The sequence below is a fragment of the Typopeltis vanoorti genome, chromosome 13 (genome assembly GCF_054136105.1).
Source record: "Typopeltis vanoorti isolate ZY-2024b chromosome 13, IOZ_Tvanoo_1.0, whole genome shotgun sequence".
Taxonomy (NCBI): Eukaryota; Metazoa; Arthropoda; class Arachnida; order Uropygi; family Thelyphonidae; genus Typopeltis; species Typopeltis vanoorti.
The window spans coordinates 93,455,138-93,475,869 of NC_143561.1; the positions used below are offsets into that span (position 1 = coordinate 93,455,138).

At 35.5% G+C, this 20,732-nt stretch overlaps 1 protein-coding gene across 1 annotated transcript in view; it reads left to right on the forward strand.

Annotated features, from left to right (window-relative positions):
* Window positions 1-20,732, forward strand: part of LOC150100374 (succinyl-CoA:glutarate CoA-transferase) — a 152,517-nt gene that overhangs the window by 38,356 nt on the left and 93,429 nt on the right. The window contains exon 5 of the mRNA XM_090402297.1: window positions 13,729-13,779. Within this exon, the coding sequence (XP_090258423.1) occupies window positions 13,729-13,779 (51 nt within the window). The remainder of the gene's footprint in view (window positions 1-13,728; window positions 13,780-20,732) is intronic.

The following is a 20,732-nucleotide window of genomic DNA, read 5'->3' on the forward strand; positions in this document are numbered from 1 at the left end:
TTCCATCGATGTTTAGCTTCTTGGTTGTTCTGAGTGTTTGATCGCTGGATTTTTTCAGACCTAATGAAAGTGCAGAAGCAAGGAAGTCTATATCGGTTTGTGCTGATGTCCAGGTGGCTAGGTTTTTGTCTAAGCTGAGCTGTTTTTCACTGTTCGCATTAAAGTGATGTTCTGAGATTAAGCATGAAAATTTTCTTTTTAATGCTTTTATAAATTTCTCTAGGTTGGTTTTATTGGTGAAGTATTTGATGTTAATGCGGTAGTTTTTGTTGTCTGTTCTGTTTAAATTTTTGTTACTGATGATGAAACTTATTATGCGATGGTCAGAACAGCTTTCCTCTTCTTCATATTTCCATTCAGAAACGCAGGGTAAAATAGCGTTGTTTGCCATTGTTAGATTGATGAAGCTGCTTCCTCTGGTATTTTCGAATGATGGAGTGTTACATTCGTTGTTTAGTATGTGTAGAGAATGTGATGCTATGAACTCTTCCAAATTTTTCCCTCTATTGTTTGTGTTTTCGTTAAACCATAATACCGAATGGGCGTTGCTATCTATTTCAAGTATTAGGCCATGATTGGTGGTAAACTCCGCGATGTTGCTCATTTTTTCTAAGTCATGTTTTATGTCTGTGTGATAGTCAAAATACATACTCAGAGCAAAAGTTTTAATTCCTCTGTACGTAATTTCAATAAATACCGAGTCCTCTTTGCTGTGCTGTGAAATTAGTATTGCCTCGACTTCAGGGTTTGCCACTAGTTTTGCAGCTCTCTTTCTTTCTGGTTCTTTGGAAAATATTTTATAATTACTTGGAAAGCCGCATATTTTGTTGTTGATGTTGTAGGGTTCTTGTATTAATGCCAGTCCTGTATTTATTCTATTTATGAGTTCTGTTAGGTTATTTGCAGCCTTTATGGAGCATTGAAGATTTATTTGAAGGCATGCCAGGGAAGTGGTGCTGTTTTTTGCTAACTCTATTATTGCCTTCCATAGTCTGTGTTTTGAATTTTGAGCTGTCTATAGTAGTTGTATGTCAGGCAGTCTTTGCTTAGTGCCATATGTTTGCAGTCGTTTTTGGTTTTGGCATGCTTGTTGTGATTTTGGCAGTTTATGCAGTTCCTCTCTGACTTATTTCGTGGGCACTCGCTGAACTTATGTTCTTTTGAGCAGAATGGACAGGTGGTTTCCCTCCTGCAGTCTCGTGTGTGATGGTGGAATTTATTGCAGTTAAAGAACACTTACGTAGTCTGCACAATGGCAAATTCTGCAGACTATCCAATAGGCTCTCACTATTGGATCGACTTCAATAATTAAGTTTCTCTTGTTCGTTTTTTTATTTGTCATGATGAATTTTTGTGTCAGCTTTGTATTGGTACTTAAGAGTTCTTCATTCTGCATGCAGATTGAATCAATTGCATTATTGGTGTCAGTTTCACTGGGAATGTCATATATAATTAGTCTTGGAAGATATTTCCTACTGGGATTTGCTACTAACGTGTCTTTGCATTCCTTCATGATTTCGTTATGTAGCAAATCTATGTCGGTCTTTTCTTTTGATTCAATTAAAACTCCTCCGTGATGAATACTTTTCATTTTTGTGATTCCGATTTTGATTTTCCTTGGGTCAATTTTTTCTTTGATGATATTTTTAGTTTCCTCGCTGTTTAATTGAGCTATCAGTTTCACTATCAGTTTATAGCATGGGTTAGTTTCAGATTCGTCTTTGTTTTTAGAAGTTTTTAATGGCCTGCAAGTATAGCTGAGTAGGCTGAGCTGAGTTAGCCTGTTCTTGGTTGCTTGTAGCAGTCTGTTGTTCTATTGATACTTTAGTTTCATTATTCATTTTATTGAAAACCTTTGTTAATTCACTTACTGCAGTTAGTATATCCTTTTTTAAATTGTTCCTTAAATTGCTGCTTTCTTTAATTTGTTCCTTAAATCGCTTTTTAAATTGTTGCTTAAATTTGGCTACATTTCGCAGCAAATCTAGGGCTTTTTCGAATTCTGATTCGTCCCGTGCCTCCATTTTAATATTACTCGAAGTTGTAGTATTATGTCCTCCTATTGAACTGCTAACTTTTCTAATGTACAAAGTTCAAGAAAAATACTTACAGTTTTCCCTGCTTGTTCCTAGAACTGACGCTTCCATTGAATTAGGTTTCCAGTGGTAGCAGTTGGGAGGGTAGCAGCTAATCCTATTATGCATGGATCGTTGTTTTGAGGTAGCTGAACGATAGATACAATCAGAGCAACAGTATTCAGGCCATAAAGATAGAATAAAATTCACTCATATGCGCTTAGAACTGTGAAACTATAGAGTAAGTTACTCACTGTTAGATAGAGCACTGTACAAGCTATCAGTCGATACCAGATACATCCAGTTATTCTGTTAGATACCACACAAATCAAGGTAAAAGTAGGAGCGATTTCAGGCACGTCAGTTCGCATACGAGCCTACTTTCTGTGTTCCGTGTGTGTGTGTATGTATTGGTCTTGCATTTGCCATAGCTGAATTGCAGTTAAATAACAATCTGATAAGTTGTGACTGAGATTTATATAGATGGTCAGGGTGGAGCATTATTTCTGTGGATTCTGGTATCTTTCTTTCAGTCTCATCATATCGTCAGTACAAGATCTCTGATATGTCCCATTTCACTAGATGTCTAGTCAATTGGCTGTCATTTGGACAACTTAGTGTACAATGGGGCACATCAGAGATCCTACACTGATGCTATAATGAGACTGAAAGAAGGATACTAGAATCTATGAAAATAATGCTCTACTCTAACTATCTGAACATAAATCTCGGCTACAGCTTATCGGATTGTTATTCAACTGCAATTCAGCTATGGCAAATGCGAGAATACAGATACATACACATGTTGATCAATAATGCCAGTAAATCAATATCTAATGAAAGTTGCTATATTTCTAATGTTTATTAATAGTGTGGGTTTCTATATCTTCTATTTTTCTACACCAGGCGAAGTCCTCAATACTAGGATAAAACAAGTTATGCTTTTTTTGAATAATAAATAGAATAATTTTTGCTACTGTGTTCCCTCAGCTTAATAGGTCATAAAAATTTAATGTATCTCACAGCAGAGAAATTCTTAATTATCAAATCCACACAGTATGTCCAAGTGTGAAAGTATTCGATCACCTTTTAACACTATTTGCCCAACTACTGCTGGTAGAAATACTACATCATTACAGTCCTGTTATTTTTAAACTTTCACACTCTTTTCTTCAATGAAAAAAAAAAAGTTCAGTTGGATGTACATATCCAAAGTAGACCACTTTTAAATAAGCTAGCTGAACAGTATCCTGAGTTCATAATTTTGGTTGTCAGTTATGTTCAATACGTGTGTGAAATTTTGGCAGATTTCTCTTTTCAGGTTTACATTGTGGAAGCCATAGTAGTTAGTCTTTGAATTTCTGGAACCATCTGGAATTAGTGTCAAATATTTTTGCTTCAGGATTATCACTTTTTAAAGACTCGAATATTTTTCAACTTTTTTTTTTTGTATCATTTGAGTATAAACAGAAATGCTTTCTTCATTTTGATGCTCAGTCCATGAATCTAGAATCCTTTCCATTTTTTTCTATAATCAAATGAACTTGAGCTACTTTCATATACAGTATATAGCACTTTTACATGATTCTTTAACTGTGCAGTATTGATTCACTTAGTCCAGTCAATAATTTATATTTTTTGCTTTCTTTTTATCCATTCTCATGTCTTTTCTCACAACAGCAAACTTTTATTCCAAGGTAATAGCATTCTTTTCTTTGAAGATTTATTAGAATTCATATTTCAAAGTCCACTGAATTGGAAGAAAAAATACTGCCAGCTACAAAACAAGTAAATTAAAATCTGAAGGTAAGCAGCATAGAACAGCACTCACTAAGTTGAATTTAGGCTAAGATTTTCACAAACAGTTTTCCATGTATACATAACTCACATGACTGGTATGCAGAAAGCCAAAACCTGAAATTTCTATAAAATAATAATAATAAAAAAAACTAAAACGAAATCATCTATGCTGAACATGCATAACTCGAGGTATTAATGCATATAGCTAGTTACCAGATGCATTGGATTTGTTCACCCCCCCCTCTGTTCCTGCTGGGGGGGGTGAGAAGGGAATCCCTGGAGGAGTTCAATATGTTCTTTTAATTTTGTAAGGAATTTAAAAGTGGCATTAAGGTTGTATCTGTGTAGCAGTCTGTTTGTTTTCTCTGATATCCCATTAATGTATAGAATGGTGTCATGACTTGACCACTATGTGTATTATTTTAAGTGTTGTCTGTAAAATTTATTATTATTTTTGTTAGTGAGGGGTGTTTAAGGGTCAAAGCTGTATAACTGAGAGGAGACCTCCACATAGCCTTTTAAAGGAATGCGGAGAACTGACCAGGGCTTCTGACCTAATGTCCAATCCTCACCTTCTCGTGGTGCACCCTGTTGGGTATCTACTTGGATACTGAACAAACGAGGATAGGCTGGCAATTTGGGATTTAGCCGACCAAATTGTATTCTTATTGGTTAAACCAAAATAAAAAATGATGGTACAACATGACAAAATTTCATGCCCGCTGGGGCGTCGCCCGGTTAAACAAGCCCCCGTTGTTTTCGCCAGGGAACCAGGGCGAACAGCGAAAAGTCAGCTACTGGAACAAATCTGAAAACAAACCCCAACTCAACATCACCAGAGTTAAAGATCGATACTATCAATGTAAGAAGCCCGAATGGCAAAGAAATGGAGCTAGCTGAGGAATTAGATAAGTACCAGATCGACATAATAGGGGTGACTGAAACAAAAAAGACCAAAACTGGTGAGATCTTTCTGAGCAATAAATACAAAATGTTATATTTAGGCAATGACAATCAAGGAAAAGAAGGAGTAGCCATAGTATTCAACACAAAATACGAGGCTAATCTTCTTGAATGGCAGTCAGTCTCAAGTAGAGTAATGTGGGCAAATATGAGAATGGGGGAACTGGACAATGAGACTTATTTGTGCCTATGGTCCCACAGAAGGTTCTACTAAGGTAGAAGTGGAGGAATTTTTTGAGGCTTTAGAAAAAGCAACTGACACAATGAAAAAGGAAAAGTTGGTCCTTGTTGGGGATCTGAATAGCAGAGTAGGAAATGATTGTGAGACATACAAAAATATTTTGCAAAAATTTGGAGAAAAGAGCAAAGCTAATAATAATGGCAAATATATGTTGGATTTCTGCTCAGGACATGGACTGGTTATTACTAACACCATGTTCCAACATAAAAATGTGCACAAATTCACATGGAGAGAAGAGGCTAGGAATAAGAAAAGTCTCATTGACTATGTTATTGTTGATAGTGATGTTTTCTCCCTGGTGCAGGACACCAGAGTGTACAGAGGATTTGAAACTGGAAGTGATCACTATTTAGTCTTGAGCAGTATAAAATTGAATTTCATATTGAAGAGAATGACATGTAAGAAAGTTTTAAAGCGAATAAAAGTTGAGCAGCTCTCAGATGTGAACTGTAGACTAAAATACACAAAGATTATTGAAGAAAAAATGAAAGAGTTTGAGAACAGGAATCAAACCTTGGAGATTCAGTGGCAAGCCTTGAAGAAAACACTCATTGATTCAGCCAGAGAGGCATGTGGTGAGGTTGTCTGCAAGGATAAAAAAAATCAGAACTCCCTGGTGGACACAGGAAGTTCAAGAGGCAGTGAAGGAAAAGAAGAAAGCATATCAAAAGTTCCTGTCAAATAAGTCAGCTTGTGCTCTTAGAGAATATAGAGACAAATGCAAGAATGCTAAACACTGTGTAAAACTAGCTAAACAAAAGTCATGGGAGGACTTTGGCAAGAAAATAGAAAATAAATATCAAGAAGGTGGCAAAATATTCTGGAGGTTGTTGAAGAAGCTTAGGAATGGAGGAAAGAGTGCTGTAAAAGGAGTTAGAGATGATAAAGGTGACATGAAAACTGGAGAAAAAGATATCCTTGAAGTATGGAGTAATTACTTTGAAAAACTGCTAAATGAAACAAGCAGTGATGACAGCACAGTGGTAAAAAACACTGACCAGGCATGCAGGCAGAATACATATCCATACTTTAAGTAGAAAAAGCCATCAAAGGTTTCAAATGTGGAAAGGCAGCTGGAGTAGATGATATTCGACCAGAAATGCTGAAGTATGGTGGTATAAGAGTCTTACAGTGGCTGCACTGCATAGTTCAGAAAGCCTGGACAGAGGGACGAATTCCCGATGATTGGAGTAGAGCTGTCATAGTACCCATATATAAAAAGGGAAATAAAACTGAATGTGAGAATTACAGAGCTATTTCCCTACTGAGTGTTCCTGGCAAGATCTATGCAAGTATACTTGAGAAATGGTTGAGAAGAATTGTGGAAGAAAAGCTTGGTGAAGAACAAGCTGGATTCAGGCCAAACAGAGGCTGTCAGGATCAGAACTTCACTTTACGACAAATAGTCGAGAAAGCATGGGAATATAACAAAGATCTGTATTTAAGTTTTGTCGATTTGGAAAAGGCATATGACAAGGTGTCAAGAGAGAAGCTATTCAGTACGCTGCAGTTATATGGTGTCAATGGGGCATTATATCAAGCAATACTTAGTCTTTATTTGAGTTGTAAGTCAGCAGTTAGAATTGAAGGAAGTACAGGAAGATGGTTTAATGTTAAATCTGGTGTGAGACAAGGATGTACATTATCCCCTCTGTTATTCATTATCTATATGGATCACATTATGAAGGAAAGTGGTATTAAACATGATATCAAAATTGGAGATGTTAATGTCATCTCTTTGCTTTATGCGGATGATGTTATACTTCTAAATAAATCCGCTACAAGTCTGCAAGATTCTCTGACTAAATTGAATAGTTGTTGTAATAGATATGGTATGAAGGTCAGCAATAAAAAGACAAAGACAATGAAAATAGGCAGAATCATTGAAAATGTCAACTGTGTTGCGAATGGAGAACCTTTGGAACAAGTAAAACATTTCAGCTACTTAGGCACGATTTTTACTAGGATGGCAAATTAAATATAGAAATAGACAACAGAATCAGCAGAGCTGGTATGGTGGGAAGTCAATTGAATAAATTCATATGGAATAAGAGAGAAATTAGTTGGAACACTAAATTAGCTGTATACAAGACAGTGTTCAAACCAGTTTTGACTTATGGATCTGAGAGCTGGGTCAGAAGTAAAACACTTGACCAAAGACTAGAGACCGCAGATATGAGAGTCCTGAGAAAGATTAGAGGTGTGAACACATGGCATCAATGGCAATATTATATTAAAAACGAAGATATTAGGAAAGAACTTGACATTGTCAGCATCCAGGAATGCGTTAGCAGAGCTAATCTCAGGTGGTATGGTCACCTAAACAGAATGGGTGAAGAAAGATTAGCAAAACAAGTGTTCTCTGCCAGGTTGGCAGCAAAACGACCCAGAGGAAGACCAAGATATAGGTGGATTGATACGGTACAAAGTGCCTTAGACGATAGAAATATAAGATCTGATAATGTTGGAGTCTTGACAAGTACCAGACTGATTTGGAGGAAAATTGTAGATAGGAAGTTAGTAATGATATAATTTTTTCATGTAGTACTATCATATCCTGTACACCCCTTGTGGGTACATGGCAGGAATTTGATGATGATGATGAAAATATTGCTGATAATTTGTAATTCATGCTTAAGAGCTTTCTCAGTTGAACAAATTGCTATTGTTCTGATTTTGAGGGTGTTAATGACTCCAAGTTTTTGTGTTGTGTAGTGGGCAGAGCTCACACTGTGTTTGCTTTTTGTGTTCTTTGTTCATGTGGCTGAGAGAGATGTTTAAAGTTTGGTGATTGTGAGCCCAGGTAATTAAAATATCATCAACACATTTAAGCCCAACTTTGTGTTTTAAAGTAGAACTGAAAGAAATTGCTTTGTCAAGAGGCTTAGTGGGCAAGCCCATGGCCATACCTTCTTTTTGTAAGTTAATATTATTTTGCCATGCAAAGTTACTAGAACATAGTATGTGGACAAAGAGAGCCATGATATCAGGTTGAAATTTTCCAGTAAAATAAGAATGGTATCATTGATTGGGATATTTGCAAAAAGGGCAGAAATGTCAATGCCAACTAATAAATCATCTTTGCTGAGTGTGATGTTTTTAATTTTGTTTATAAAGTGTGTATGTGTTATTTTTATATAGGAGAGGAATAGATTACCAACCTCTTGAATGTCAATGATTGTTTCTTGGTTAAGAGATAATTAGGGTTGTCTGTTCCTTTAACTGTTGGCATGTTATTTTTATGTAGTTTAGAAAGTGTGTAAATTCTTGGGATGCTTGCATAGTGTAGTAGCTTTTGAGCAATGCCTGAGAGCCATGAAGTGACAGACTTATGTAATTCTGTAGTTGAGCTGTATAAGTTGATAAGCAACGCTTATCAACTTATAAAATACATTTCATAAATTTCTCGAGTTTCTGAGAAACAGCTACCTTAGGCAGTCCATAACACAGTGCTTACAGGAATGGATTTGATCATCTCAGCAGAAGATGTTATAAATGGGGTGTCGCATCTTCCTCCATTTGTGAACGTGACCATGAAGTGATCACCTAATCTCAGCAATAATGTTTGAACAATCTCAAGAATATGGATTGTGCATATTCATATGACTTCTTATTTCAAGTTCTTCAGCAATCTGCTACTCCAAGACTCTAGGCAATTATTTCAGATATTGATAATTTTAGTAAATTCAGCTCTTATTTTGTTTGGATAATTATTTGGTCACCACTAATACTGTTTGTTGATTTCATTAACTGACAGTCAATTAAACCAAGAAACATTACATATAAATAACAGGACTCTAGCTTTGGTGTATTATTTTTTGTCTCATGAGGTCAGGCTAGTAGTGTTAGAAGTTGTCCAAATTAGGGATATTTTGGTATGTGCTGTATAAATTGTAATGCTGCTTTTAGTTTTTCTCTTTGTATATATATGTACTCCGGACAATGGTCTTAATATGAAGGGCAACATGCCAGGTTTATCTTATTAAAGTTATTACTCTATGATTATCTCTGTAATTTTTTTATTATTATTATTACGGGCGACTCCAGGGAGTCCTTAGACTCATCGAGGGAGGCCCTAAACATCATGTCCACAAAACTATACGACATTCTCACAGTATCTATCATACCTTGCCTTGAACTCACTCACTGTCCTAGCACCCACAACAGACTCTGGCAGCTTATTCCACTCATTTACCACTCTAAAAATAAAGAACCCAGCTCTAACACCCCTGCTAACCACACTCTTGCCCAGCTTCCATAGGTGTCCCCTGGTTCTCCCACCACCAGTCCTGATCTCAAAAATATCCTCTCAGTTAATCCTATAGAAACCCTTTAGCAATTTGAATGTCTCAGTCATATCTCCCCTTTTCCACCTATCAACTAATTTCTGCAACCCACAAATCTTCAACCTGTTCTCATATGGTTCATTTCATAGCCCTACTATCATCTTAGTCACTCGCCTCTGGATTCTCTCCACCTCCTCTCCATCAAGAAGGAACCTAGGTGACCAAATCTGGGCACAGTAGTCGAGATGAGGTCTTATTAAGGCTCGGTACAGAGGTACAATAACTTGCTTGTCTCTGCTCGTCAAGATATTTTTCAACAACCAAGTGATTTGATGAGCTGATTTAGCTACTTTTGCAATGTGCCCCCTAAACTTCATCTCCCTATCCACCAACACTCCCAAATCCCTGGCCTCATCAATCTCCTGGAGTACAGTTCCACCAATGTGGTATACTGCTGCTAATCTTTTCACCCCAAAATGCATAACCTTACATTTTGTTACATTAAATTGACATCCATTCTCCTTAGCCCAGAACTCCAATCTATCCAAGTCGTCCTGCAAGATTTTGACATCTTCTGCATTCACTATTGCCCTACCCAACTTTGCATCATCAGCAAACAAATGAACTGTTCCTCTTAGATCCTTCCCTATATCATTAATGAACAAATTAAACAGCAGTGGTCCAAGAACAGAACCCTGCGGCACACCACTAGTCACAGGCCGTCTTTTGGACTCTACTCCTGAATAAACTACTCTTTGATATCTCTCCATCAACCACCCACCTATCCATCTCGCCAACCCTATATCCATTCCCATATGTTGTAGTTTACGGATTAGAATTCCATGTGGTATCCTGTCAAATGCCTTTGCCAGGTCCAGCAGTATCACTGTAAACCCATTATCCTTATTCAGTTCAGCCATTACCGTGTTATAAAACTTGAGCAAATTACTGGGGCATGATCTACCCTTCACAAAACCATGCTGTCCCCTGTACAGTATCTCATTTTCATCAATCCATTCCTGCATTTTTCCCTTGACTACTTTCTCCAAGACCTTGACAACGACTCTTAATATGCTGATCAGTCGGTAATTTGCAACCATAGTCTTGGATCCTCCTTTATGCAGTGGAACTATTTTTCCCTCTTTCCACACCTTCGGGACTAAACCAGACCTGAGACTCAGATTAAACAACATGGTTAAGGGCACTGATAATTCTTTAGCCGCTTCACACAAGACCCGTGCCGGTATACCATCCAATCTCACAGATGTATTCACATTAAGGTTCTGTAATAGACTATTCACCTCCACTTCATTCATCACAATTCCCATATAAAGTAATGGTTCCTTCATTTTTTCAATGCCACCACCTGGATGATATACTTTTGCAAAGTGCTTGCTCAGTAACTCCACTATATTGACTGATTCAGTGACCTCCTTACCATCATCATTCCTTAAAATCATTTTGCAATGTACAGTTTTTTCCTTGCTTGCTGCATATTGAAAGAACTGTTTGGGATTCTCTTTAGCATGCATAGCTAGTTTCCTTTTATAATCCGCTTTTGCTTTTTTTACCACACTCGTTACCCTTCTGGCCTGCACTTTATACCGTTCGTGTGCCTGCATGTCACCTCTTTCTTTAAATTCCCTCCACAGTTGTTTCTTTTTTTTGCAGCTCAAGCCTAACGGTGTTATTCATCCATTTAACCCCTACTTGTTTTCTATTCGGACCCTAGGTATACAATCAGCCATAACCTCCTATAATTGCTCCTTGACCACTTCCCATGCTCTGTTGCCATCCAGCCCTTGCAGTTGTATATGCCATGGTTGTATATGCCACTGATCCAAGCAATCTCCTAAGCTTGTCATACTTGCCAGCACGGTAATTCCATATATACCCTGTCTTAATCGAAAATTCCACACCTTTAGCCACCTCCCAGGTCAAGACCTTATGATCACTCTCACCAATAGGTGGCAATATGGTCATATTCATTACAGTCAAATTCTCAGATTATATTTTCATATCAGATCATATTTTCCATAATGAATGTTGATTACTGTGTCTATGAAACAAATTAAATGGTTTCAGCATTGTCCTTTGTTTGGAAAGGACTGAGTTTGAATACTATCTGGGATGCAAAGAACTATAGGGTTCTTCAACTGACAGTGAGTTTGCTAATTTTATATAGGGGTTACAGGTTTTTTCTTCCAGAAATTTGAGTTTTTTTCACCTCACAACACAGATTAATGAATAAGAGAATGCAGGCTTTGAAGACATAGCTGATTACATAGTTACAGTTAACTATTCTATCACTATAGTGAACTATCCATAATTTATTATTATGGACAGTTCATGATAGTGAATTTATTTTAGCACAGCATTTTATTTGTGGGGCTTGCCTAGGAATTTTCAATATTTGTTCTAGTTTTTAATATACTTGCCAAGAAATTGTGTTGTTTAATCCTTTACCCAAGTGTAAGCAAACAAAGTTTGCACATGAAGTATCTTCACAACTAAACTACTTGTATAATTTAATAAAGAAAGTAGAACATCAGTAATTTTTAAAATTCAATATCAGCTTTTGCTATCATTTCTGTATTACATATTCATAATTTCTAAAATGTTTGTATTTTATAAACTGGTAGGATTCTGTGATGCATATGTATATATTACTAAAATAATATAATTCAAGTGGATATTAGATCCAACATTATTTCAAAGATGAATGTAGAAACTATGACAGTTTCGTAAGGTAAGTTGACCAGAGAGCTTACGGGAATGAATACATTCCCGTAAGCTCTCTGGTTATTCATGAGTTCCCTTAGACCATATAGGACATAGATTCCACCCAAGCGTCTATATGTTTGCCTTTTATTGGTCTATTTTGATAAGGTTTCACTGACCTGACAGCTGTTTTGAACTGGTTGGTTCCAAACAGCTTTAAATAATTTTTGTGTTAAGAGTTAACACAAAAATTATTTAAACTGTTGGTTTTAATATTGAAATGTTAATTGATACAATCAGTTCATAAAATGTATACAACAAATGAAAAAAATAGCAATTAAAAGAGTACAATCTGATACCTCCTGTTCTATCTACATCAAAACTATAGAAATTAAAGTTCACTGAAATCATTAAATAAAATCAGACATTTGACCTAGAACAAGAAAGTAATGATATACAAAGCAGGAAAAAAAAAATAGTGAAGTAATAAAATATGGAATGTAAGAAGAAGCAGGTATATTCAGATTTTATTAAAATAAATGCTATTGTTAATAATATATTTAATCATCCTTAGTAGAAAAGCATACAAGAAATTACATTAATTCCCTCTAGATGGGAAATGAATTTCATCCCAGCATAAAACCATTGCACTGCTTATATGGAAACCTGAAGTGGCTTCATGTTCCATATATGGTCTCTTAGAGCAGGATTCAGATTATATAAAAAAAATGGGGAAAAAAAACTGCCTGCCCATGTCCCGATACTATACCATTAGTATATTAGTGAAAAATATACATAAAAAAATCAAATATATGAAATATTGACTTAAAGAAAGATGAAGGGAAAAATAAAAAATTGCAAAAATAAAATTCCTCAGAACAAATAATCTATCCTATTGAACCATAAATGATGAAATTCCACAATCCCTTAATATAAAACCAATAAAAAGTATAGAATGGCTAGAATGCTAATAACCAAATGGATAACAATTGATTTCCAAAATTTGTCAACAAAACTTTTTCCAAAACTTATCAACAATATAACAAACAAATTTGTTATATTTATATGTACCAATATTAATGTCTATATATATATGAGTATATAAAATGAAAAAAAAAAGAAAAATTAGAAGACCGAGAAGGAGATAAGATATGAGACCCAACTACACAACTTAAATCTATATAGAAAGAATTATTTTGGGCTAATAGCTAATATTAAATAACTGATATTGCTCTGTCACTTAACTTGTATGTCTTCTTTGTTTTCACAGCTTGGTGATTGTATTCGCCATTAAAATCATATCAGAATTTTAGAAAAATAAAACTGGACATGAATTGATAGCTCCTGTAGCAAGAATTCACAGACTATGATTACCATGCCTGTGTTGCCCAGAAATAAAAAATAGATAGCATCTGATTAAATGGTTATGTATGAATTTTTGATACAGCTCATCAGTGAGAAAGACAGAGTTTAAATTATATTATTGTGGTTTTCTTTAGTGTATGTCAGTTTAACACATTTTATTTTCAAAAGTACTTGAATTGTAGTTGGATGTGTGTAAGATAGTGCTTTATGAGATAATTTTCTCAGCAACTTTAATTTTCAGTTTTCTGTAATGGTATTTTTTTCTTTCTTTCTACAGAGCATAGCAGTAGATTTAAAAAATCCATCTGGGTGTGAGTTAATTAGAAAGGTATGGAAACTCATTTGTATATATCTTATTATTTTTATAATATTTATTATTATTATTATTATATAGCATGATGTGGAGAACGTGAAGGACCTTCTTTATACGGGCTTCTCAGAAGGTGAATTTGCTGGTCTCTTACATAGGTGGCAAGGTTCCCCTTCCGGAAACTTGTCTCTCCCCACTTGGAGTACCTGTTTGTGGAGGGGGATCCCCCATTGATAGTATGGGCGCTTTTCATTTTTCATCTTTTTATCTGCTTTTCTTCCCATCTTCTTCACTCTACTTCTCCTGAGTTGTCTTTACTAGTCTGTCTTCTAGCTGCTATGTTTGCCATACAATGAGACCCATGGCCATCCAGAAAGAAAGGATGTGTGTGTGTGGGGGGGGGGATTGACAGGCAACTTCAGTCATATCTCTTCTTTGGCTCTTAACAATGGGTTCAAATTTTTAGTAGAAAAAGTGTTAGTGTATATTTCTGCCAGAAATGCACTCTTTACCCACACCTAGGATGAACTTTTATTTCAGTAGCAACAGAAGCGAAGTTCTTAGGATTCATTTTTGACAGAAAGCTTACATTCCGTATCCAGTATACCAACTTACAGAAAAGTGTAAAAGATTATTGAATATCCTTTGCATTCTATCCTCTACAGAATGGGGTGTAGATTGATTTTCCTTGCTTTGTTTTATCATCCACTTATTTGATCAAAGCTTTATTATGGGTCCTGAGTTTACAGGTCTGCAAGGGAGAGCATGTTCTAATGATTGGATCCTATCATTATTGTATACAAATATCTGTTATGATGAAACAAAAGAACTTGCTTTGTCACTTCCATGAAAACAGTATTTTCTCTTAACTATACCCTAAAAATAAAGTCTCTTCCAAAACATCCTACATGGACTAGTATTTTTCTCTATGTTGGGAATCTCAATAGTACACATCAGACTACCATTTGCTCCTTTGGTATACTTATGAAAGAGATTATGCAAGTTATTGGCATGAATGTTCAGCATTACCAGCAGTGAACATTACAGCCTTCCTCCATGACAGGTTTGTACTCTATCCTGCAATCTCTAACTTTGTCAATTGAGGAAGTCCCATATTTCATTATTCATCTACTTGCAGTTGTTTAACCACCTAACCAGCCTGGACATGTATATACATCCATAATTACATGGATGCAAAGTGTCCATTGAAGTCAATATAACATTGGATATTATAGAATAAATGATATGGATACAAAGCATATTTTTTTATATATTTCATCCATGTGGCCAGTTATGTGGTTAGTGCACACACAGAGTAGTGTGCACTAATAAAGATTACTCCATCATATTGGCTACCATTTCTGAGCCACATACAATTGCCACAACTACAACACCAAGATAACCTGATTCGCAAATATAACAAAATTTGTCAGAATCCACTGCTTCCTATACACTCTGATATTGACAACTTTACATCACAGAGGCTTAAGTCAAGACACCTGCTTATCATAATGGCACAACGATTTGTCACTGAGGGCTATGATGCAACAACAGCATGGCATACAGAATGGACTGCCCAAGCCCCAGTAATCTGAGAGACGGTCTTTAACCCAAACAGCCCTCCATCAGGGTTTGACTTACCTTGAAAAATATGGACCTCTCTAAATAGGGTTCGCACCAACCATGGTAGGTACAGAGCTTCCTTGTTTACTTGGGGGATAAGACTAAAACTCATCTTGTGACTGTGGTGAGGATAACCAAACTATACAACATATCACGTTTGACTGTTCTCACAGAGCCTATACAGGACCAGTAACTGACTTTATAACAGTTTCTACAGAGATGCTGTTGATTAGCTGTTGAACTTAGATGTTCAATTTTAATTTTATGCTTATTTGTATATTTTCATATGTATATATGACTACAGTGTCACTTCACAGTATTGTATTCTTTTATACATTTTATGTATAAAATTAGGGTATCAGCATTTTATGCTGTAGTGATGGAGAGTGGCTCCTCCTTGTTGCACTTGAAGACTGGAATGGCCGAGTTAGCAGATGACCAAAATTTAATTTGACAATGGTAATGAAGGCATGAAGCAAACTATGTGACATAGTCCGGGCACACTCTGAGACAAAACAGACATGTGGCCAGTCACTGTGGAAGAGACAGGAACCTCACCACATAACCTTCTGTAGTAAACCATGTCGGATTTAAGCAATAGAGACAAGGTTGGACCCTCTGCAACTTTTGCCTCTTGGAAACATTACAGGGAAGGAGAGAAAGAAACTCGGAAACATAAGATGGATACTATGAAAATAGATATGACAAAGATACCTTAAACCCTCCAGGGAGGGTATCTCCTGATCCTTCACGTCTGAAAACCAAGAATCTTCTCTTAAGGCTTGCAACTTGGAATGTAAGGACCTTATATGAATTGGAAGTTAGAACAAGAACTTGAAGCAATGAAAATTGACATTGCCGGTATCAGTGAAGTCAAATGGACTAATAGTGGAAAAATAAACAGAAAGAGCCATTCAATTATATACTCATGTGGAGACAGTCATAGGAATGGAGTAGCATTTGTACTAAAAAATAAGATTGTACAATCCTTACTTGGGTTTTGGCCTATAAATGACAGGATAATTGCATTAAAAATTGCAGCTCAACCTTTTAATATTTTTATTGTCCATATATATGCGCCTACTGCTGATTACCCAGATGAAGATGTAGAATGTTTCTATGAAGACATTCAAAATGCACTAAACAACACTAAATCAGATGACGTAACCATCGTTATGGGAGATCTAAATGCTAAAGTAGGCTCAGAAAAGATCTCTTCCTGCATGGGAAACTAGGGCCTGGAATATAGAAATTCAAGAGGAGAAAGATTAATACAGTTCTGTGAAGAAAACAATCTGATAATAGCAAATACTTTATTTAGCCACCCTCCTAGAAGACTTTATACATGGAAAAGTCCTGGAGACAGCTGTAGGAACCAGATTGACTATATAATGATTAAAAAAGATTCTGGAATAACATCTTACAAGTCAAAACATACTCAGGGTAGTGGTGTGGTCTGATATTGAATCAGACCACAACCCTGTGTTCATTAAAGCAGCATTAAAATTAAAGAAAACAATGAAACCTCTAAACATAGAAAAATATGATCTTGGCTCTCTTAAAAATCAGGAAATACAAGATAAATTTTTAAAGGAACTGGTACAATCTACTGCTGTTAATGTTCCTGATCCCACCAAGTATCCTTACTCTAAAGATGAGATTTGAGGATAGATGGCAGAAATTTAAAGAGGGCCTAAAAAAGGCAGTAAAATAAACAATTCCCAAATTTGAGAAGAAAATGAGTAAACCGTGGATGAATGAATGACAAGATACTGAAAATGATGGAGGAAAGAAAGAAAGAAACACAAAAATCATCCTGAATACAAGAACTTAAACAAGGATATCAGGAAAGAATGTAGGATTGCAAAAGAACTATGGCTCAACAACAAATGCAAGGAAATTGAACTTCTGGACAAAAGCACAAAACCAGAGAACTTCGTGAAAAAAGTTAGGGAGCTAACTAGCAAATCTTGCAAAAGGGTAAGCTCTCATTGCATTGAAGATACCAGTGGAAACATCCTAATGGAGAAAGACAAATAATGGATAGATGGGGAGAGTATTCAAACGAACTCTACAGTCATGATAGAATAGATAAGCCAATGCAAGAAGATTTGGAAGGTCATACTATTCTTACCTGGGAAGTAACAAATGCCATTAGGAAACTGAAGCCAGGAAAAGCTCCAGGAATGGATGGAATTATGGCAGAATATCTCAAGGCTTTAGATGATAAGGCTATAAGATCACTGACTGACATATGTAACAAGATATATGAAACTGGACACCTGCCAAAAGATTTTAAGCACTCAACATTCCTACCAATACTTAAAAAATCGAAGACAATCAAATGTGAAGAGTACAGAACAATCAGTCTGATCAGTCAGATAGCAAAAGTTATGTTATATATCATCCTAGAAAGAAATAAACATAAAATCAAAATGGAAATTAATGAAACACAATCTGGTTTCCAGGAAAATAAAGGAACTAGAGAAGGACTCTTCAACATTAGAACTATTATAGAAAGATATCTGGAGAAGCAGAAAGAAGTCTACTTATGTTTTATTGACTACACAAAGGCCTTTGACAATATACAACATGAATAACTAGTCAAATGCATCAGAAATTTAGGAGTAGATGGTAAAGATACCAGATGACTGATAAATTTATGTTGGGAGCAAACTGCCTCGATAAAAATATTAGGAGAAATTTTGGAGGAATTCCCAGTAAAGAAAAGGGTGTCAGACAAGGCTGTGTTCTTTCTCCTATATTGTTTAACCTCTATACTAAAAATATCTTCCAGCAATTAGAAGAATTTAAAGGAGTCAGCATAGGAGGCAGGAATATAAACAACTTAAGATATGCAGATGATACAGTACTGCTAGCTGAAAATAAAAAAGATCTTCAAAACCTACTGAAGCTAAGTGAAAAATATGGACTTAATTTCAACTTCTAATTACAGAGAAGGGAAAGTGTAATAAGGAAATATTAAGAAGAATAGAAATTACTCGATCGACCTTCATCAGCATGAAAAACATTCTGACCTCAAGGGAAATTCACACAAAAACAAGAATTAGGCTGTCCAAATGCTACGTATGGTCAATACTGCTATATGGAGCAGAAACCTGGACAATATCAAAATATTGTGAAAATGAACTAAAAGTCTTTGAGATGTGAATCCTCAGAAGAATTCTTAGAGTCCCATGGACTGCCAAAAAAAAAATAATTTAGAAATATTAGAGATGATTGGAGAAGATAGGAATCTGTTGAGAACCATTAAGAAAAGGAAAACCACCTATCTTGGTCACATACTAAGGCATGAATCCCTACAAAAAAAAAACACTTCTAGAAGGAATGATACAAGGAAAAAGAAGAAGAGAAAGACAAAGAACAGACTGGATGGGAAATATTAAGGACCGGACCTTTTCTCACAAAACCATACATGGTGGAAGCTCATGGTAGTCAACCTCCTGGAAGGAGATGACATCTAACAAGACAAGACATCCTTTTTTGTATATGTGTCGTAGCATATGCATGTATTCTTCTTAGCCAAATGCTAAATAATAAATAATTGCATGTGGCTATTAGGTGGTAAGTGCACATAGAGCAGTGTGCTCTGAATTTTTACACATCTATATTGATGGTTCAAGATCTGAGACCTTTGTTGGTTGTGCCGCTTCTGTGTTTCCTGACTTTGTTATATCCAAATGGATCCCAGTTGATTGCAGTACTTATACAGCAGAGTTGCATGCCTTTCAGTTCGCACTTGTGCACATAAAAGTAAACTGCTACCAAAAATGTATGATTTATAGATATTCATTGAGTTCTTTATACCAGTGCTTTCCAAACTTCTGGATGTCAGGGCCCCCTTTGAAAAAATTAAAATATTTCACCCCCCCCTTGAAAAAAAATCGTAATATATGTCATATATTATTATAATATTTATTGTATTTATATTCAATACAAAACATACACAGCGAATATTGCAAAAATCAAATGCAAATATTACATTTTTAGCATCTTACAGACACATTTGACATGGCACATTATCTCATATTTTTATATAAATAGATATATTGTTATTGTACATTCGCAGTACAAGTACATGAAACGTAAAACGATTAGTAATAAAGAAAGAATTAAAAACATAAAAGAAGTTTAATAACAATTTAATGTGATGGATGTGTTTCAATACTGCTACATCAATATCAGATGAAATATTTGAAACTGCAATTCTTAGATTTCTGCTTTGAAATGAAACTTATATGAATAAGCATATATTTACTAATATTCATTAAGCACCGAAATACGCAGGAAGCAAAATTTGTGAACCTGCACCAATGTGTGATTTTTTTCCATTAAAATATAAAAAATAACAAAAAAAGTAATAAATAATAAAAATTAAATATATTTTTTTTTAAGATAAAAAAATATCTACTTAGTCTTAAAAGATTTTAAATTTGTTTTCATTATTTCACTGCCTCCCTCAACAAAACCTATGGCTTCCCAAACTGCGACCCACAGTTTGGGAAGCACTGCTTTATACCACATTCTCTATACCATTTTACCACATCCAGTGCTTTGTGAGGTTTTAGAACTGGAGATGTGCTTTGCATTATGGGAGATACTGAGACAAGGAGTGATGAGAGCTTGGTCCACATTTACTACGAGTTGCCTCAGTCCTGAAGATACTTCAGGCGCAAACTTTGTTTGCTTACACTTGGATAAAGGATTAAACTAAATTTATTATAGTCTAACCAAGTGGAAAATAAACTTCCAATATTAATTTATCTCTTTATTACTATTTTACCTTGTGTACTAATGTACCAATTTGGTGCAGTGTGACCTTTGCTATCCCTATGGCAGTATACCTTAAACCAACCAACCAATTCAGAAACTTGGGTTTTCATACTATAAAAACAGCCCGAAAATATGTACAGTTGACAGACCGAGAAAACTATGTAGATAGGATTAACTGCTCTATCATGGCATCAAGTTACTTGGCTATGGCAAACCATTAAGCTTAATTGACATACAAGGGAAAAAAAGAATATCAGAATGGTGTATCATAACATTAATAAATGCCAATCTTTTCACTCTATGTGTATTGTATCCTAAATAACCTTCTGTAATTTTTCCCACATACATAATACTGTTGAGTCTTGGACTGTACAATCAAAATAAGAGAAGCATGTCTGCTAATTGTTTGGTATCCCTTATGATGTTTATGTATTTTTTTTTTTTCAGAAAATATATTCTTGCAGCGGGCACTATATCAAGCAGTATGGTTTGTTTATGCTTTACCATTATATAAAAAGAGCTTAGAAAGAAAGAAATGCTTTACACTTGTCTAA